This window comes from Antechinus flavipes, chromosome 4, assembly GCF_016432865.1.
Source record: "Antechinus flavipes isolate AdamAnt ecotype Samford, QLD, Australia chromosome 4, AdamAnt_v2, whole genome shotgun sequence".
Lineage (NCBI taxonomy): Eukaryota > Metazoa > Chordata > Mammalia > Dasyuromorphia > Dasyuridae > Antechinus > Antechinus flavipes.
Genome location: NC_067401.1, coordinates 303,614,141 through 303,636,635, shown reverse-complemented (window position 1 = coordinate 303,636,635; position 22,495 = coordinate 303,614,141). Strand labels below are relative to the sequence as shown.

Sequence of the window (22,495 nt, the reverse complement as noted above, 5' to 3'; positions counted from 1 at the left end):
TTGTTAGAAACATTGTTATTTACTTTCACCCTGAGCCAGTAAGGGCCCAAACAGTGACCAAGTGGGGCTTGGCCTGGAACTTTTTGTTAATCAATGAGAGCCAGACTGATAAGACTAAATCCTTTAATCCCCAAGATATCTTGCTAGATTTCAGTGATCAAACTTTATATTCCTTTGGGCAGAGCACCTCCCCTATCTAGTATAACATGCTATCTGGACAAAAGGAAGGGAAAGGGGGGAAAAAAAGGAAAGAAATGAAAAGATATCTGTTCCAGATGCTATTTATCCTTTGTTCTCCAAGACCAGGACATTAGGGAGGTGATGGTATGACATGCAAATTTTTAAGTGGGTTTTTTTTGACTAGGTAGAAGGCCATGTAGCTTTAATAACTGAATGGGCATTGTCTCAAACTTAGAAGACTTAGCTTAACAAGGGCAAGATGTCCCATTGTCTCCAGGACTGCCTCCGATTGTCCTAATCTGTATTTTGCCACCAGACCCAGATGGCTCCAGAATAATAAGTCACACTGGTGACCTCAGATGCAGTTCACTTGCACATCATGGTGCCACCTTCCTGATGTCATGGTCCTCTTTGAGAATGAAGGACAAACAGCAAATGTTATGATCAATCTTGGCTTCAGAACACCACACACACTTCCCTCCCCTCTGATGGAGGGTAACATGGGAGATTTGTATATGGATGAGATGTTATCTATTGGTCTTAAAAAAGGCATGAATAAAAATTTTTTACTGTGTGGTAGGGGAAGGCAGAGATGCATAACACAGATGTATTAGACAATACAGAATATCTGAAAAAAATCAAAGTAGCCTGACTTCTAATAGCTAACAGATACCTGGTTCTGAGTTTGACCTAAGCAATATGCTAACAGGAAATATTCACATGCTATTATTTGTCCAAATTGACTATTGGGCAAAGGATTTACTAAAGAATAACTTGCCATTTCTGTGACAGTCATGCCCTTGGCGTTAGACCTCATTAGAAGTAGCTGATCAGACCAATATGAGCTGGGAAATGCTGTCACAGGTCAGGCACAGACCATATGAACATTTGGCTGATTCTCTAACTGCATCGTGCATTTCTTCTGAGTTACTTGTTCTGCTTGGCTCACAGAACACAGCACGCATCTTCTCTGGTAAGGGCACGCCAGGCTGGGCAGTCCTGTGCCAGTGTCTCCTCTGTCATGCAATCAATTCTAATGTTGAGAGACTTTCAAAGTATCCTTGTATTGCTTTTTCTGACCACATGAGTACTTGCCCTTTATGAATTCTCCATAAAATAAAGTGTTTTTGGCAAATGAACAGTTAACATTCAAACAATGTAGTCCCAATAGAGTTGCACACATTGCAATAGAATATGAATGTTGGATTCTACTGCCGTAAGCATTGACAACTAAAGATGTGGTACTGGTGTCCCCAAGTAGATTTATCATAGCAATGAAGAATCAAATATTACAGCATAGGGCAATATTACAAACTTGTCCAACTGCAGCAAGTAAAACACATTGGGTTGCAAAAGAACCTGGTTGTATTTACCTCACAAGATTGTTTAAGAAAGACAAATATTTATAAAAACTTTAATATATTAGCTGTTATTTAGACTGATATAAACTTCTCTGAGGGCTACTACTTTTTTTCATGCCTAGACAGAGTACTCTGTTTATTGCACTGTATTATTATATAAAGCTCTAGCAAAGAAGAAATGGTAAGCTGACATTTGCATATTGAATAGAAGATTCTTTCTCTCTTTCCCCTCTCCCTTTCTCCATCCATCTCTACAAAATTTAACAACAAAAAAAGTTTCACATATATAATCTATCACTATCAATAGTTAAGGTCAGCAACCATAACATTAAGATGATTACTTTCCCAATTCTTTTGCCTCATTTATATAAAACTTAACTAGTAAATTAAAACTTTTAAATTACTGTATGGTGAAATTCAAAACCAATAAGGGATTAAGAGAAAGAAGGACAAGAAAAAGTATATATAATTAAAAAAAAAAAACTTCTTTAGAATCTAGTGTGATGGTTAGCTTTCTCCCCCTATCTGTGCCCCATCACCCTTCAAAAAAACAAACAGACCCATACACAAAAAGACAGCAGAGCAGAAATGAGATCTAAGTATTTACTGGATTTATTTTAACTTGAGTATGGCTAAAGAAGAGAAGGAAAAAAAAAACAAAACAAAACACAAGCAAACTGAAAAACCTTTTTATTTGACATTCCAGTCCAACTCAGTGGGCAGAGATGATCTCCATAACCTAAACTAGACTGGGAAGGTTTCAGGGGCAGGAGAAAATCATGCCCATTTAATTATTCTGGTGTGGTGCAGAGGAATACATCTCAGAACCAAGCGAGACCAATAAAACCACTAGATCCAGGCACTTTTATGTTCCCAGTTTTGAAAAGCCAAGTGTAAAAATTTTAATAAAAGTTAATTGCAACAGAGAAAGCATTCAGAATACCATCTTCAGCACTAGTGTGTTACACTCAAGGCAATCAGATAGCATCAAACAAAACAAATTACAACAAAGGAACAAATAAGGTTTAATTAGATCAGGGTAAAGGGCATGTACACAAAAACAAAAATCAACAAATACCACTGCAATTGAAGAAAGAATGGCAATTTGAATCCAAATTAAGGATTTGCCAACAATATTCAGGAAGTCTTATAGAAGTACACAGCTGAGTAACATTTGAAAGCTTTGCAAGAGTGATCAGTGTGTGGTTACAGACTTGGGGTAGGGACCAAGAAGGTGCTTTAGATTCCACAGTATCTGAATACACAAAACAAAGCCATTTACAAAACAAAAGAGTACCAAATGATACTTTAAATAAATAGTTCATCATTTTGATGAATATATACATATAAGAGTCCACCTTCTTGGGGAGTCAATTATCTAGGAGTGGCATGTCACTGTCCAGTGGGGCAGGGGCTAGTTCACATAAATAGAACAGTGTGGCTTCACTAGCTTCAGCTTCAGTCAACGGTTCCAGTCGAACAAGCTTACTTTGGGTGGGTTCCGGGTCCAGGCTACTATCCAGAAGCTCATCAACCCCCAAGGGTTTGTCTAAAGAAGATGCAGCTTCTGAAGTTGCACTCCCATTTTCCACAGTGGAGGATGGGCTCCCATCAAGAAATGCAAGGAGAGGAAAAGCTGTGTACTGGATGAGCTGCTTATCTAAAAAGAGGGACAGAATACTCTCAAGATCAATTTATACAAAACCAAAGGCAACACAGAAACACTACAAAATTAAAAAATAGAGTGGGCTATAGAATCCAGGTCTTCTCTGAATTTTACCACTCTATTTCTCAGTGAATATATTCATGCAGTTCATGCCAGTCTCTATAGGGAAAAAGAATATCACAAACCATTAGGTAACCCCAGTTTCTACAGACCACAGTCCACAGAGACTACAGATAGAGACTACTCTATCTTCAAGAGGAAAAATAATCTAAAGACAAGAGACAGTTTAACTGTCAGAGACTTAACTTTTGGGGTTAGGGTTAACTATCATGATCAGAGAGACTATAAGAGGCACAAAGAAAGGACTAAAAGGACTTTTTCCTGAGAGACTCTATGTTCATTATTCCTGAAAAAAGGCTGAAAAAGCTATTTCCTGAGAAAATGTGATTGCCAGATGATGGAACTATTTCCATAGCTAAGAAGTCTAGAGTTGCAACTGCTATTTAGTGCCTCTGATAGTAATCTTCCTCTCTCTCATATATTGTTGAAATATTTAAATTTGTTGTTATTCAGTCATTTCAGTTATATCTAACTCTCCATGACCCCTTCTGGAGTTGTCTTGGCAAACGATAATGGGATGATTTGCCATTTCCTTTTTCAGATTATTTCACAGATGAGAAAAATGGGACAAGCAGGGTTAAGTGATTTGCCCAGGTGCCACAAGCTGTCTGAGGCCAGATTTGAATTCAGTTAGATGCATCTTCCTGACATCAGGCCCAGCACTTATCCTTTGAGCCACTAGCGGCACTCTAATATTTAAATATCTTTGTATTATTATTATGTTATGCTGTTAATGAACCACACAGCCATTAGCATTCATATTTCTTTGGAAATAGTAAATTCAACATGTTCAAGATGAATTCACTTCTCTGACCCCAATGCTCCCCCTTTCCAACTTCCCCATTATTGTCAAATATACCACCATCCAAACCAATGAACTTGGCTCTCTACCTAGACTCAATTTCTCTCTCACCCTCCAAATCCAACTAGTTGACAAGACCTAACATTTCAACATGTAATCTAAATTCCATATAAATTTCATAGTATGTCCTATGCTTAGAATCTCCTCTCAAGCCGTCAAGCTTGACCTCATAATTATCCGGTAAAGCAAAGGTATCAAGATGGACCCACAACCCTCTGACTGCAGTTTGAACCTGATTAAGCTATGACTGAGAAATATTTAATAAACGGAGTACAAATAAAATAGAACATAGATAATGTTAATATATGGTTTTGTAAGTCTATATGTATAGTCAAAGAACTTTATATATCACTTAGTGGCTCCTATTGTTTTTTGAATTTGACACCCAAAGAGACCATGTGATAAAGAGAAAAGTGAGTGTCAAGAGAGTCTGGACACATCCTGCCTTTGTTATCTGTCACTGGTGTGACCTGAGGGGCAGACTCCTTGATCCTCAGTTTCCTCATTTATAAAACCATGGGGTTAATACAAGTCCTTTCTATTTAGACCTATGCATTCTCTCCACTCCAGTCAATGAAAACTTTTCTCAGCTTTGGACTTTAACAAAGCATTATTGCAATTCTTACTGCTGTCACTCTAAAGTGATTTTGCTAATTAACTGAAGATTAATTGAAGACTGAAGGAGGGTGTAGGTCATAAATGTGAGGATTACTGATAACTGTGGTATTAAAAAAAAAAGTATCAACGAATTAATAAAAAAACCCCACCTCAATATTGTATGTTAACATACCTGATTTAGGCTTAGAATTTTTTCCATCTTCTGAAGTTGGCTGAACTTCATTATTCTTATTAGTTTCTGATCCTTTATTTTCCAACTGGGGAAAAAACCCAACATCATCAAATATTACACATTATGCATTTTGGGGGGGTTCTTTTAAACTTACCTATACATCAAATGTTGATAGAAAAAAGTGCAAATAACACAGTCATAAAATGTTAAGTACTGGAAGGGACCTGAAATTTAACAAAAATCTAGTTCAAATTCTTTGTTGTACATAAAGGTGAGGAATATGAAACTGGAGGTGTCTAATTGAGTTTACAATCTAGCTGGCATATAAATAATTCTAATATAGAGTATACTATAAGGTCAAAAAAGAAGGTAAAAAGGAAGGACTATGAGAGTTCAAAGAAAGAAAATATCATTTTTAGATGGGAAATGGGGTAACAGAGTAACTGACACTAAAGAAGACTTCAAAGAAGCAGTAATACCTGACCTGAACTGAATCTAGTCTTAATAAAATATAGATTTGGAGGAAGGTCCATTTTAGAACGAGAACACAACTGTGAGTTACACAGTTTGCCTAGAAATGATTATGTGAATAATAACAATAGGCAATACAAACAGAAAAGCTGACACCAGATATTATAAAAAGACCTGAATACTAGCTAAGGAATTTGGATGTAATTTACTAAGCAATGATGAGCCACTTTAAATATTAGGAATGATGATCATAGCTGTGCTTTGGAAAGATTAAACTGGTATGTATGTACGTGAGAGTTAATGAAAGAATGAACTAAAATGACAGCAATGAAATTCCAGAAGTTGAAAGTTTGCCGTCCAAGAAAACAGGAGAAAATGTACTTTCCACCCCTTTTTTCAGAGGTGGAACACTTGGATAGATGTGAAACACTTATCTAAACTGTCGAGATCTTAGCTGATAGGCTGTTTAGTCTTGCTGAAATGCTTCCCACCACCACCCCTGCTTTCTCTCAATTGTGTTATAAGGAAAGCCAGGATAAAGGCAAAGCATTAGGAAATTAAGATGATATAAAAAAATTAATGGAAATAGGAGTTACTGAAGAGAAAAAAATTAATGAAACTTGCCAACTGATTGGACAATGGGAGATTTTAAAGTGGGAAGAAATACTCAATGACTAAAATTTTAAAATAACTCCAGATAAAAGTTTAGTCTTTTTAAAAACATCTTAAACCTTTTTATTTTGGAAATATTTTCAACATGATTACACATCTTTCAGATTTAAGAGAAATAAAGAGTTTGATCACTACCTACACACAGATTACAATCTCTTCTAGAGCTTGGTAGTTTGAAATTTGAAATTTGAAAGTTACTATTGATGCAAAATTCATCAAATACCAGGCAATCTGATGATTAAACCCTCTGAATTGAGTCCTTCTCTCTTGGAAGTACCTGCCAGAAATCTTACTGTATGGCACAACTTTTGAAAACTCAAGGCCGTTTCCATGTCAAGATGAGGCAATAAAGTAAGATTTCCTTTTTTGATTAACTTGAAATGATCATCATAAACAATTATATAAAGGATAATCTTGGAGGCTAAGGTACAGTAGAGCTGTCTGTCCCTTTGCAGAATGGTTTTCCTTCTTTGTCATACAATGTCATTTTATCTACCTCTAGCACTATTCATTTTGCCATTTCTATACCTGCCAAGATGATCAATTTTTCTTCAACTTTTCAGCATGGTCTGTAGTACAGCTTTTACACCCACTAATTAGAAATGTATATTTATCTTCTGGACAGTAAATGGACCAATCATATCTTTAAATACTCCTAACTTCAAGTTTTTTTGTTTTTTTCCTTGCGCTACAGAAGTACTTAAACTTTGAAAGTTGGGATTTTTTTTAAAGAAGTACTTTTAAAGAAAAATTGGATTGACTCAAGAGTTCTCCATACTAGATAAGTTTGACATTATTATTCTAAATCCAAAATAAGTAGAATGTATTTTTATTCATTTATGATTATATACACAAAAGAAAATTTATATTTTTAAATGTGTTCTTATTAAATAATTGTTGCAAAGCATTTTGGATCTGATCTATTTTTGCTCAATACTGTTATTTTTCATTAACTGTACTTACTGTCCTAAGTGAAAAACCACAGTAAATCAAATGTTGTTCAGTGGAATTACAGGAAACTCTGTGGCTAATCAACTTTCAGAGTTCCTGGAGTTTTGTGATAAGTTTCTCAATCTTAGAAAAATGAGAACCTGGGCTAAATGTGTAATTTATATAAGACAGAAGTAGTAAAGAATCAAAAGGAGAAGCACATATACTAAATACACATATAAAAAGGTCCCTTCCAGAAATGAGATCATATGACTAAGTAATATGAGAACATATTCATAATGTGGTTGAAAAGCCATGGAGTCTCTAACATAAATTATCAGTTATTTTATACACACACACTTCATATACAAAATATATTTACACATTATACATTACATATCATATAATATAAACAAAACTGTTTTGTTGGTATTTAATTTTGAAAAAGATCAACAGTAGTTAGTTCTGTGAAGACTCAGACACCCAATATAATTGTACACATACATGTCAACATTCACACGATAAAAATTACTTTAGTATGCTTTTCCTTGCCCATCCCTGGACCATTAAGTGTTAGAATAAAAATAAATAAAATAATAAAAAATAATTTGGAACTAATTCTCAGAAAGTAGATTCATTTACTTTAAAATTTACATGTATTGCTAAAAAAAAGATTATAAAAATCAAGAAGAGGGATATTTTGCCTACCTAAGAGATTGTATGGTATAAAAAATACTAAATTTGGAAAAGGAAGATATGAATTTAAATACAGGCTGTTACTTATGACTTCTGGGACTTTGGGCAAGTCTGTTTTGTTTTCGAGCCCCAATTTCCTCATTTCCAAAATGAAAGCGACCTTGACTAGATGATCCATCTAAGGTCTCTTCCAGTTCTAAAAACTTATGAATCTTTGAGTATTATTTAAGACTAGTTTTCCATTTTCACCTAGCCTTCAAGTACAAAGGCCACTCATGGCCTAACCCCAATGTTAATCCACATGGAGGCTTTAATCTTCTCCATTCTTTCTGTCTCCTCAAACTCTGTATCCAGGAACTCATTATGGTGGTGCTAAACTTAAGTGAGTATAACCAATTGACTTTAGTCCTCTTGTAGCTCAGAACAATTAAATTTAAGCAATCTACCAGCTTCAGCCTTCCTCAACAGCAGGGACTTACAAGCATGTGCCATCATACCAGATCCTTATGACCGTAACATGGTAATTAAAAATCATCCTCATATGATCACTCAAAAACCTTTTTTTAATTATTCTGTTAACTCAGCAAAAGTTATTATATTAAAAAGTTAATTTCCTTAAACAGTCTACAATTCTGATTTCATTAATTTAAACTTGCTTATTATACCTCCATGTCAGTCCAAATTATTGACACTCTCACATATGCTGTTAGGAAATCTAGCATGGTAATAAAAGGAATTATGAAGGAACATGGTTTCCAGAAAAACATACTTATAACACTTATATTGTGCCATAAGTTTAAACAGTACTTTCCTGCCAATAATTCTGTAAAGCAGTTTAGGTATCACTTTACAAATGAGTAAACTGAGGATCAGAGATAATAAACTTCTTGCCAAGGATCACTTAGGTGCTGGAGCCAAGTCTTCTGACTCAAAATAGTGCTTCATGCTACTCTCTACTAAGAAATTGTTCAGAAGTATGTTAAGTATATATTTACATCTGTGGTATATGTGAAGCTTTTTCAAAGCTCCTCCTTCACAATCGCAAATTTAATTAGGAGACTGTCCAATATCTAACTACAATTTCATATTTATATTTATCACATAAGTTTCAAAGGAACAATCATCCCTAAAAGTTTTTACCCAGAACTTTAATATCTTTATTAGAATTATTATATTTTATTAGAAAACAAAATGTTTTTTTTTAAATGATAGTAACAATTTCACTGCTTACTAGTTATCAGGTTATTATTTAAGAATTTTTTTTTTTTTATCGCTATGGGTCCTGAGCAATATTAACTAAAACTTACTTTTGTATTACTGATGTAATCTGTGGGATTCATCTGCACAGAGCTAGTGAAAAGCTGCAAGACCAAATGAGACATTATAAGTTTAAAAAGTATTCAATATTATGTTCAGTCATGATTTTCAAAAAACTTCAACAGGCAGAAGTCTTGCAAGAGATGTGACCCTCCACCACAAGTTCATTAACAGGAATATTTCCTAGAGAAAATTTTGAGATGAGAGTAAAACAAGAAAAAAGTAAAACAAAGAGAGCCATACACCAGATGGCAATGAAATTTGCCATATATTGTATGGAATTTTACTTTCTATGGAAAGGAATATTCCTCTTTCTGATTTTATAGGTTTTGCTAAGAAACTGGGAAGTAATCGGAAAATACTCAAGACAAAAAGTGCTAATATTCCATCACTCTTAAACTTTTTCTTCTATCTTCCAACATAATCCCTCTCCCTCTGGGTTTTCTCTCATTCAAATTTCTCAGTAACATTTTCCTGTTCTCCTAGATTGCAGTCAGGACTAAAATAGTCTATTTTGGAGTACTTAGTAGCCTCCAATACGTTTTGACTGAAGAAGCTGAAGACATAGTTAACAAGTAACATTTGCTTCCAATAACAAAAATACTTTTTTTTAAACATGGTAGAAATGTTAAATCCAATATATGCATACATATTTATACAATTATCGTAACACCAACAAATATACAAGAATCTCCCAGTATGGCTCTCCTCTACTTGCTGTCACAAGAAATCTTAAATTCTCACTAAACTGGACTCTGCTAGCATGTTCCAGCGGGTTTCCCACTCAAGACATGCATATTTTGCAACTCAAATAGAAATTTATTCATTCCAAAAGTATTTGGTATTAAAACTATTAAATAAAAAAGCTGCATATATGAAAGTACTAGGTATATAAGACAAGGCAAGATTCATGAGGGAGGGGAACAGGAAGCCTTTAAAAAACAGGAAAAGAGGAAAGTTCATTTGAATTTGGACAAGGACAGAACTTGTCCAAAGGGACAAGGGAATAGAATAAAAATAGGTTCAGGGGTAAAAATGGGAACAAGTTTTAGGGACAGTAAGAAAACTAGACATTTGAAGCAGAAGGTTTGATCTGATAAGTACTGACTGATGAACAAGGGGGTTGGGACTTAATTATCTTTCTAGGAAAGTTTTAGGAAACTTTTGTGCTTCAAATATATTTAGAAGAAGGGTCAGAGTTTGTCTCTTTGAGTGAACAAGGAAAAATTACATTATTTCTTCTAGGATTATATCTTGGAAGCAATGTGAAGTTAATAGAGGTGGCAGAGTAGACAAATTCAGAGTAAAAATAGGTACTTTGGGTAGAAGAATGCTGTTAACGGTCACTCAATCAATAAATATTTATTAAACATTTACAATGTAAAACAAGTACCGTATTAAATTATAGGTATATAAAGGCAAAAGACAGATACTGTTTTTCAAGGAACTTACAGTGTAATAGAAGACAAATGCCAACAACTCTGACCAAACAAAGCTAAAAATTAGCAAAAGGAAGGAACTAGAACTACAGAGGATTGGGAAAGGATTTCTATAGCCGGGGAGAGATCAACGAAAACTTGAAGACTTGAAGGAAGAGAAGAGGTGAAAATGAGGGTGGGGGAGAGAATTCTAGGCAAGAAGCCAGCCAGTGAAAATGCTGGAATCAGGAGATGATGGAGTATCCTACACAAAGAACAGCAAAAAAGGCTAACATCACTGAGAAATGTTACAAAAGTAAAATGGACAGGCTTTGGCAACAGATTAATTGGGATAGGGGGAGAAAAGTATGAGGAATTGAGTATAACCTAGATTGCCAGCTTTGGTGACTGCAAGGATGGTGGTATCCTCTTCAACAGCAGTTGAAGCCAGGAAGAGGGAGGGTGTGTGAGGAGAAGATAATTTGGACACTTTGTCTACAGTATTGAATATGAGATGTCCAATAAGCATCTGGAGGTGCACAGTTGAGATCAGCAGAGAGAATAGCAAGTAGATTTGGGAACCGTGAGCAAAAACGATGATTGAATCATGGGTGATGATGAGATGGCCAGGAGAAGAGGGCCAGCCCACACCGCACTGTGGTTAATAGGCATGGACAAACAAAGAAGATTGAAGAGGAACACTAGCCAACGAATCAAGAGCAGGTATTATCTGAAGAATAGAGAAGAGAATATCTAGGAGAAGGAGGTGATCAACTGACTGTAGAGTAGTCAAGGAGGATTAGGACCAAGAAAAGACCATTAGAGATTATCATTAATTTTGTAATTTCACTGTAATGACCAGTGCACAGAGAAGAAAAAAGTAGAAGCACCTACTGTAGGTGGTCTTTTCAAGAAATATTTAGTAACAAAAAGGAGAGAAAGAGATGGAATGGACATGTCAAATGAGGTGTACTGAGGATAGGAAAAGGCATGAGCATGTCTGTAAGCAGGAAAGAGGCAGCCAGAGGACAGGAAAAGATTCAAGAGAAATGAGAGTTTGTGTAATATAGAGGAAAATATGAATTACAAAATAACCCTTAACATTTTTACAATCCACTATTTTCCTTATAATAATCCAGTGAAATGGGTAACAAATATTATTAAACCACTTTGCAGTTGAGGAAAATGGAGACTTAAGGATATTAAGAATTTCCCTGTAGTAATCATTTAACTAGTTAGGTGCCAGAGATAAGTCTTGGACCCAAATCTAACACTAAATTCAGGACCTTTTTCACTACAACAAGGCAAGAGTAATGAGTATTCAATAAAGCAATGGCAGCGGGAAGAGAAAAAAAATTGATGCGACTAACATTTTGAAAGATAATTCTCAAGAATTGGTGATGCATTGACTAAAGACAATGAAGGAAAACGTCAAAGATGATGCTAGGGATCTTCTGAAATTTAGCACATGAGTAAGAAGTCAAGGAGAGTTTTGCTTAAATTCCTTCAATCATTTAGAAATGATATCCAACCCTCTTCCCTGCTTTATCAAAAAGAAAGTAAAATCAGAAAATAAAAATCACCAGGAGAAAGGGCAAATTTTTCTATACAGCTATCACTGACTAAGAGAAAACACTGACTTGTTACCTCAGAGTCCCAGAATGAACCTGTAATATTACTAACATTTCTCATCCATTACCTGCAAGATCCCAGGGTGGTAGGGCTAGAAGGGCTCTCATTGTCTACCTTTTTCCTACTAATTTTCGGTCAAAGGGTTCACAAATTATTGAGCTTTTCTTCCATTACAGCACCCCTATAGGCCAATCAGATCCAGAACTATCTAAAAAGATGTCACTCAATCACATGAAGACCCCAGATAGTTAAGAGGAAATCTCCTCACCAATCTACCCCCATGAAATCACTCTTGTTCCTCAGTCTCAATACTAGGCTTGAGTTGAAAGAAGTCTCCATCCTTTGCACAACTGCATGCAGCCTTTTCAAAGTTCTGGGAAGCCACATGCAAGCTGACACAACTTCGAGGTACCAGCACAAAACCAACAAACTGACAAATATTATTATAAATTTTGGAAATCAATGCTAGTAGTGTGGTGAAAAAAGGCTCATTCATCTGCTGGTGAAAATGCATTATCAGTAGAATCATTTTGAGGAGACATCTAATAATATACAATAAAAGTTATAAAATAATAATACTCAGACTCAGTATTTCCCATTGCTGGGAATATACTCTGAAGTACATTATCAAAAACAAAACAAAAAAGCCTTCTGTTTCAAAGTTTTTCTACAGTATCATTACTTACAATTAAGAAAAAAAACACGAAGCAATCTAAGTGTTCAAAACTGGAGCAAAAACTGAGACTAGAGTGGAGGGGAATAGAAATAATCAAACTATAAAAATTTGTATTCGAGTAGCTGCAGGAAGAGAAGTATGCTATACTGCTGGTGAAGTAATGAACAATCTTGAAAATCAATTGGGAATTTTATAAATCAAAACATCACACACACACATACACAAACACTTTGATCTAATCATACCACTACTATTGAACAGATACTTAAAGGTTAATGTGAAGAAAGAAAAATCTTACATACATACATCAAAATATATGTATTGTGGTACTAAACCAAAAAAAAACAAAATGGAAAGATGTCTACTGGCTGAGGAATGGGTGAACAAACAGGAATATGAATATAATTGGAATTATTAATACACCTTAAGAAATTATTAATATTACTACACCTGAAGAAATCATAAATATGAGAAATTTAAAGAAACATGAGTTTCTTCTATGAAGTAATGGAGAGTGGAAAATAAAGGCATAACCAAGAGAAATATGTGTTTAGGTCATGTCAGGAAAAATACCTTCTTCCAAGCAGTAATGAGGCAGAATCTATGGATGCACAATGTGGTACACATTGTCAACACTGGAAACTGGCAATTAGTTTTATTTATGTGGTAATATTTTGTTATTGCTAAAATGAAGGATTCAAAGAGGCAATGGAAGACAGATTAAAGGGAAATTTTTGGTGTAAAAAATAAATCAACAAATTATTTTATTAAGTAAAAGGAATAGTTAAATTCTGCAACATTTTGCTATGATGAAATTATATCAACAAGTATGTAGAGAAAAAGGAAATCAGTAAAGAACTTTACGTAATAATAAAATGAAAAAACAGGTCAAAACCATAGCAGAATTTCAGTATTGGAGGGGACCATCTAAGTCCAATTTATATTCTAAAAAGAATATTCACAACAACAGTTGTTTGACTAGTGAGAAGTGGTCAAATGTAACACTGGCTTTGAAGAGCTCTAGGGAGAGGCAATGCAGCCCAACCCAATTTTAGACACTGTAGATCTGTAAGTATTACCAACATGTTCTTGACTGAAAACTTTCAGCTTCCATCCAACTTTCCCTTTAAGGGACAAATGGAACAAATCTAGTCCCTCTTCTATGTAATAGTCCTTCAAATACTGGAAGAAGAGATATTCTCTATCAACCTTCTCTTTTCTAGGCTAAATATCCCCAATTCCTCCAACCCATCTTTATGTAGCATGGACACACTGAGTCACTTCACTTGAATTACTCTTTGTAACCTCATCTGAAGTTTTCTTGGCAAAGCTACTGGAGTGGTTTGCCACATTTCCTCATCCAGTTCATTTTACAGAAGAAGAAACTGAGGCAAACAGGGTTAAATGAATTACCCAAGGTCATACAGCTACAATAGTTACAATTTTGTAACAGTACACTATTCCTTTTAAGCTAAGACATATATAGTAAAATACATTACTTCAGATGTGATCTGATCAATGAATAGTACAGAAAACTATCAATTTCTTCCTAAAAGCTGTTCCTCTTTTACCAAGGTCCAAAAGGGAATTAGCTTTCCAGCTTGCCATATAACACTGCTAATTTCCTACTGATTGATCTTATGGTCCACACTAAAACTTTCTTCCTTTTTTAAACACAATGACTTTTCCTTCTTGTAATTGTGAAGTTAACTTTTTGAACTCAAGGATTGGATTTTATGTTCATCTCTACTGAAGCAAATTTAGAGGGGACAGTGTTTAATTAAGTGATGAACACAGTAATTTGAAATGATGAGAAATCATCCAAAAAGCAAAATCCTAGAAAAGAGCTGAAATGAGAGGTATGGGGCAGACTGGATTTTTAAATGAGACATCAATGTTAATAGCCTCATAATGAGGAATGCAGAACACTCAATGAACACAAATCTGAAGACATGCAAGTCTGAGCAAGGCTTTAAAATGAAAAATGGAAATGGGGGACAGAGAAGGAGAGCATTCCAGGCATATATTTGCCAATCCAAATATCACAGAGAGGATAATGGTTGGAGAAGAGAACAGTAATTAATAGCAATAATGATGACTATACCCAAGTATAGAATATATAACAAAAAATTCAGGAGGATGAGAAAGTTGATGTATGACTTCAGTAGTTATGGCTGTTGGCCAATTTTCTTGTTATATCACCTGTGATTTTTCTCATATTTTTGGAATACCCCTCTCAGACAATCCTGAAAAAAAATGATGCCTAAGTGTTTTTAAAATTGTCATATCATCTTCATAATGATTTATTCTGTGTAAATCTGTTCATGTCCAGTTAACCTTCTCTTATCTTCCACTTTTTATGTGTCATTTTTACTTTTCATGTAATCTACATCTAATCATGAAATCACGTAAATTGTGCTTAATAATGAAGCTAGAGCTCAATAAGAAACCCTGACAATTATGTTCCTTTTACAGCTATTATTTGTTAATATCCTAGAATCACAAATAAATGCTCTTGGAATGATGTGGATTAGTTTCTTCATATGCCAAACTTTCTAACAGAATTTTTTCCTTCTCTATACTTTTCATTATTTTATTGGGACATATTGCTTATAGTCTTCCATGATCCATTACCATCATTCCATCAGGTACATAATGTTTTGCCAACGAGTTGGTTTCAAGGGTGTATTGGAGCTACTTTATATCAGCTTGTGAATGTTGATTTGTTAAATTTTCAGTATGACATACACCTAAGAAATCAACAAGTACTATAAAATCAGGGCTTATAGTTATTGTTTTGTTGATTGTCCCATCTTAAGGAAGTTCTTTAAAGCAAATTAAAACATAAATATATGTATTTCCCCCACTATTTAGCTAACCACAGAAGATGTCAATCTGCATTGTTAATGAAGTTTCTTCAATGAAGGTTTTCTACAGCAATTAAATTATAGGTCTGGACCAATAACAACAACAAAAAAATCTATAAAATCAGAGAATATGAATAGTTTTCAAAATGAGAATTAAAAACTAATATTAACTATATGAAATAATGATCAAAATTTATATAGAGAGAAATCAAATTAAACTAACTTGGGCTTCATGTCATACCTATGTTGCAAATATGAAAAAGATAGATAACATAAGTTTTAGAAAAGTTATGGAAAGACAGACATCCTAGTATATTGCAGGTTTAACTGTGCAAAATTGATCAAAACTTTCTGCAAAACAACTTGAAATTTTGTAAGAAAAGTTAGTGAATAGTTCATTAACTTCTTATTCAACAGCCCCACTACTGAGACATTCCTTCTAAGGAAGGTAGAAAGGATCCATATTTACCAAAATATTCATAAGAACACTTTCTGTGGCAGTAAGCCAGAAGCTGAAAAGAAAAGTGGGTATCTGTTGATTAGGAAAATGTAAACTATAGAATATTAACATTTTTACTTTAAGAAATCATGAAAATGAGGAATTCAAAGAAACATGGAAGATTTTATAAGTATGAAAAGGAGAGTGACAGGGAAATGATTGGTTATGGTATCTAAAAAGCATCACTAATTTTTAAGGAAAAGCCATTAACATAAGAGTAAATGACTATTAAAAAACAAACCAAAACATCCAATCTTTTATCTGTTATGTAGCTTGTCAGGGCCCATATAATTTATTACTTAATAGTTATCCTCCAGGTTACAAATCTTCTTTTACTTGGCTGATGTTTGGAATTCAAATAGTTTCTTACTAATTTCTTGCTCACGTATTTTTCTTTCTTTCTTCCAGATTAATTTTTTTTTAAAACAGAGTCTTGAGTTCCACTGGTATAGTCTACACCCCTAGGAATGCCCTCACACAATAAAGGGGCATCAAAGAGGAATCATTACAGCGATGATCAAATTTAATAGATTAAAAACTATGTACTTGTTTTTTTTTTTTTTTTTTTTTTTTAAAGAGATTACACAAGTACAGAGGAGAGAATTTGCATGGCTAGACATAGGGTTTACGTGAAAAAATGATAGGTTTTTAGAGGACAAACAACATAAATCACTAGGGAGACAATGTTGCCCAAAAAGCCATACAAGACTACATAGATAGAAGCAGTGCCCATAGAATGAGGAAACCAATCGCACTACAATGCATAGAACATATCTCAAAAATTATGTTTAGTTCTAGGTATCACATTTTAGAAGTTCCTTGAAAAATTGGAACATATTTAGAAGAGAGAATAATCAGAATAGGAAGAGAGGATTCAAAAACCATGCCACCTGAGACTTAACTGAAAAAAAAACATAGATTTTTGCCCTGCCAAAAAGACTTGTGGAAGATATAATAACTGTTCAAGCATCTGAAAGTCTACCAAATACAATAGGAGTTCTGCTTGGCTTAATCAGAATTAGAAGCATTAAGTAAAAACTAAGACCTAAAACTTTCTGAAAATGCAATGTGCTATCTTAAAGGGAATAGTTATACATCATTACAGTTTACAAAGTCAAGGCTAGATAATCACTTGTCAAGGATATTAGAAGAGATTCCTTTGCTGGTATAGACAAAAAACTAGATAATGTTTGCTGTGCCACAGAGGAACATAGGGGAAAAAAGGATCTAATTCAATCACTTCTTTAACAAATGAGAAAACTGAGATCCAAGAAGATGAAATTATTTGTTGAAGATCAAATAGTTAGGAGAGCTAGTGATATCTGAACCCAGTTCCTGATTTTCAGAGTTGGAATTTTTTCCTCTATCTCTATATTCATCGTCTCCCATGTAGTTAGAATCATTATTATAGAGGCTAACAGTAGATTGACAGAAATATAGGTCCCACCCTTGAAATAAATCTTTACCCTTTCATACTGATATATGACTCTAGCATATGGGGTGTATTTAGGTCATATTTAATCCAGATTTGGGAAAATATGCAACTTTTTCTTGATTTGCTATCATAGGTAAAGCCATGACAGAAAAAAAAGCTATTCACTAAGGAAGAAAATGTAGAAAAAAATGAGAAAAATGACTGGTCTTAGGGAACATTTAACATCAGCTAGAGTCTAGGAGAAGGAAAAACCAGCAAAAAAGGCAATAAAGTGGTTAAAATGAAAGCCAGGAAAGAATAGAATCACAAAAAGAAGAGAAAATGAGCCATAAGGCCAAATGCTTCCGAGGTCAAATTAGAAACGAGACAAACCAACTAACATGATAAGAAAACTAATGATCCTGTAGTCTATAGGAGACTGGAGGGAGGCTAAACCACACTACATACAAATATGGAGCAAACAGTAATAATCTATACAATAAAGACTTATGAAATTGTACAGTACAAAGAATAAAAAAATTAAAACAGTAACCAAATAATGTTAAAAGATCAAATTCTTTTTTACCAAAATAAGGAAGATCCATGCATGTCTGAAGATACAAGAAAAATTACCAGTGTGGAAATATAAAGATGGAAAGAAAAGATATAGAAGTAAGATTCTTAAGGGCTTTGAAGGCTAGAGACTATAGGGAAAAAATAAGATGCAAGCCTTAAAGAATCAAACCTTAGGCTCTTTGTGCTAGAAAAACAATCAAGTCTAACTTCATTTTACTTATTAGGAGACTGAGGCTCACTAAGACTTCTTCAGTCATATAACCAAGGAGAGAATGAAAAAAATGCTTGTTAGATGATGGTGCTCATGTTAAAAGACACTAATAGTTCATTAGTGGAAGCAAAATCATCTGCTAGGAATGAGAATGCTTTGGGGCAGCTAGGTGGCACAGTGGTTAGAGCACCAGCCCTGAACTGAGAACTCAGAGGACCTGAGTTCAAATCTGGCCTCAGACACTTAACTGTGAGACCCTGGGCAAGTCACTTAAGGCCAATTGCCTTAGCAAAAAACAAAAACAAAACAAACAAACAAAAAAAAAACCTTGTTTCAAGGGGGGAAAATTAGAAAGCTGCAGTGAAGAATGTATGAGGGCAACAAGAGAGGAACAATGCAACATCTGGAACTAACTACAGAATTTTGAATGCCTTAGAAGTCCAAGTTTTATTATTTTCCAGTAGCATTCTAGAATGTGGCCCTTTGGATAGGAAGCTGATAAAAACTGAGGATGATAAGCAGAGACTGAGATAAAGGAAAAAAGTTATGTACAGAAGCCAATCAGAACAATTAAAGTGGAACCCTTGAACTGACTTCTATGACGCTTTACAACAAGTCTCTTGACTCGAGAAGATGTTCAAGTCAAATGTAAGGTTCTGAAAAGAAGCAGAGAAAAGCAAAGAAAAGAAAAACTGATAAAGGGTAATAAAATAATTATCTGAAATCAATACTGGAACAAGTAACAGGTTGACCTTGCTCTCCAACATAAGGCTAAGATGGATGGAGAATAGCATTCAATTAGAACATTTGGGAGGACAGTATCATTAGGGTGAAGGTAGGTTTCATTTGTAGCAGAGAGAGTAGAGAGACAAGAAAAATTATTTAGGATAAATGAAGAGTGTTTGCTCACAGTGGTGGAAAGAGTAAAAGGCATAAGATCTGAGAGCTTGGCTACATTAAGTGTGCATAAATAGACATTTTGGGTAAAGAAGAATGAAGGAATACAAAGAAGTTTACACAAAGATAGAGTTTAAAATAAAGAATAAATAAAAATAAAATTTAGAAATCAGCCATCTGTGGAGAGATGGGAAGGGAAAGGAAAGAAAATGGCCCCGGGGTTTGCTGAGAAATCATATTTAGAAATGCAACAAACCTTTAAAGTCACATTTTCATAAAAGGAGCATTTCCATTTAAAATAGAAATATATTGTACATACCTACATATATATACATACATATACATATATACACACATATATATATATATATATAAGTACTTAATCCTCATTGGTCAAGGGCCTTACTTATTCTTATTCATATTACAATAAGTTCAGACAAGATCCAGTTTAACAGTATTATTGATTAAAGTTCAAGTATTGCTACTGAAGTTAAATTTCATCTCAACAGCTACTCCAGGGACACCCTGTTCTAAATATCCTTAGTACACACTAATAAAGTGTCTATGGGACTTCCTTTCAAAGACTACCATCAGAATTTTTAAAAGAAGGAAAAGTCACATAGGATACAAAAACAAACAATCCCCCCCAAAAAAACTCTGTTCATATTTTTGATAAATCAACAAATATATCTGAAAAGGATATACAATACACTTACATCCACTAGCAGATCTGGGTCTATGCTAAATTGTCTTCCTGAAAGCATAGCTTGGAAGTCTTCTAAACTGCAGTCAATACTATCAAGATAATCCAACAGCTCAACCCTGGAGAAAGAATAAGAATGAAATATTTTACCTTTTTAGATGTGTCTGTGCTTATTTTAAAATGATTTTTTAAATCCCACAACTACCTGTCAGGTAAAAGTATTATTTTTCAGTATTAGCATATCAAACTACTGATTCCATTAAAAAACTATAACACAGGGAAAGCTATGTGGCACAATGGATAGAGCACCAGCCCTAAAGTCAGGAGGACCTGAATTCAAATCTGGCCTCAGACACTTAACACTTCCTAGCTGTGAGATCTTGGGCAAGCCACTTAACCCCAATTGCCTCAGCAAAACAAAACAAAACAAAACAAAAAACAAAAAATCCACAGACTATTAAATGTTAAAGTACTAATTTGGAATGCCTTGGTGCTATCATGCTCTAATTCATCTTTTCTCCTCCAAGTCTTTTTTTTAAATGTTATAACTTGATATCTATTATATGTTTCATTCTTACCTATTCTGCAAGATGACCATATCCATTCTAATAAATGTTATGTCAAGGACCTTGTGAATTTTTATAGTTATATATACCTTGAGGGCACTAAAATGTTAGGTGATAAAATTTTTTTTTGAAGAAATAAGAGGAGCTACTGGCACAGAACAAAACAAAAAGATCTATGTTTTGGGAATGATCATATCACTCTGCTTGGAGCCAATCCTGTACACAAAGGAAGTTTTTACACAGCTGGAACTATTAGCTGGACTAGAAGCTAAGGAAAAATCACACTAGTGAATTTACCAATTTAAAAAGACTCTCTTGACCTATTATACTAAAATTCCCAAAATTTGTAGGCTATACCTACTTTAAAAAAGGAAACAAATAAACTTGATGGACTCTTTTCCAGCTAAAAATTAATTGTCCTCCTTTTAAAACACTTTCCTCTATACTCTAACACATTTCTAATCTTCTGAATGTGGTGAGTAAAAGATGAAATGACTAAGAAAACAAAGATTTGATCTTCCAAGCATATTGATTTATTAGGGAATACTGGTCAATTGCTTAACAAAGTGGAACCAGATTTCCACAGTTTAGACTCAGCTGGACTCAAATACAGGGGAAGAAACAGGTTTTTAACATATTAAAAACAATCAAGTAAGGCCAATTGATTAAAAAGAAAAATATATCATTAAGTAATCTGATTTCTAACTGAATGAGAGATTAGGGATTTTTCAAGTTAGGAGGGAAAGAGATAAATCTGAAAACTCCCAAAATGTCAATAAACAATCAAAGGAAAATGGAAACACTAGCTATGGATAACCTAGCCACATCTAAATGAAGCAAATTGTCAGCTTTATCATAAAAAAATTTTTTTTAAATTTCAGAAATCTAAAAACAGGAGTTTTTAGAATCAAATGTATAAAATGAATGTATAAAATGTATAAAAATAATCAAATGTATAAAATGTTCTTTGAATTGAAATAACCTCAATGAGTCAAGACCACGAAAAAAGAAAACACTTAACAATTAAGACATATTTACTTTAACCAAAAAAAAAAAAAAAAAAAAAAAAAAAAAAAAGTGAGGTTTAAGTAAATCTGAAATTAGAAACTTATCCTCAAATCTATAAGTATTTTTTTCAGAAATTGTAGGAAAACTCAATTACAAAAATTAATCTCTGTCAAAAAGCAAAAAACATCATAAAACAGCATCATGGATTAAGAGACAGAAGAAACTTAAAAGATTACCTAGTGTAATATGCTCACTAAAATGAGGAAACTGAAGGTCAGAGAGGGTGTTTTGTCTGAGGTCACATAAATATTAAGAGTTAGAGCCACAATTTTAAGTTTGGTCCTCTGATTCCAAGTTTATAATTCTTTTCACATGTTTTGTGTTGAGGCTACATAGACAACATCTCACACACACAAAATTGAATGGACTGAAAATAAAATAGTTCTGTAGAACTCTACTAGGTCAGAGTTAAATACAGAAACAATAATTTAACTAATCAAGCTCAAAATTAGTATTCAAAATAACATCACTCACTTTCCTAAAAGATTGATGTTTTCATTCAAGATAGAATCCATCATGGAGACAGGATCTTCTGAAGTCAGAGCAGATGAGTTGTTTACTTGGACAGCATTAGACATGAGCGAGCTGCCACTCTCAATGACCGAACTCCCATGGTCAGTGACTGGAACACTGGTTGGGTCACTACTTTTGTCCCCACCCTGAATAACTGTAGCATAATCATCTTCATTGTCATCTTCTACAATGACAATATCAGGGTACTGGCTACAGCTATTCCATGAATAGAAGAAAAGAGAAAGAAATAGTTATATTTTTTCCTAAAGTTTCTATCCCTAGTTGTAAATTGCTAGATGCTTAATATTGACAGAACATAGAATTTAGATTTAAAAATCAGAGAACACAGTGATATAAGATACTATTAGAAAAGGGATCTATATTCTAGAA

At 34.0% G+C, this 22,495-nt stretch overlaps 1 protein-coding gene across 2 annotated transcripts in view; it reads right to left on the bottom strand.

The window, feature by feature from the left end:
- Window positions 1-2,214: 2,214 nt before the first annotated feature.
- HSF2 (heat shock transcription factor 2) overlaps window positions 2,215-22,495 on the bottom strand; it is a 44,230-nt gene continuing 23,949 nt past the window's right edge. Inside the window, exons 9-13 of one of the 2 annotated variants that reach the window (XM_051997646.1) lie at window positions 22,067-22,321; window positions 19,972-20,077; window positions 9,056-9,109; window positions 4,980-5,064; window positions 2,215-3,201 (exon numbers count right to left, since the gene is read on the bottom strand). In XM_051997646.1, the coding sequence (XP_051853606.1) occupies window positions 2,912-3,201; window positions 4,980-5,064; window positions 9,056-9,109; window positions 19,972-20,077; window positions 22,067-22,321 (790 nt within the window). In that variant the 3' untranslated portion in view covers window positions 2,215-2,911. The remainder of the gene's footprint in view (window positions 3,202-4,979; window positions 5,065-9,055; window positions 9,110-19,971; window positions 20,078-22,066; window positions 22,322-22,495) is intronic. The other variant, XM_051997647.1, reaches the window with a different exon arrangement.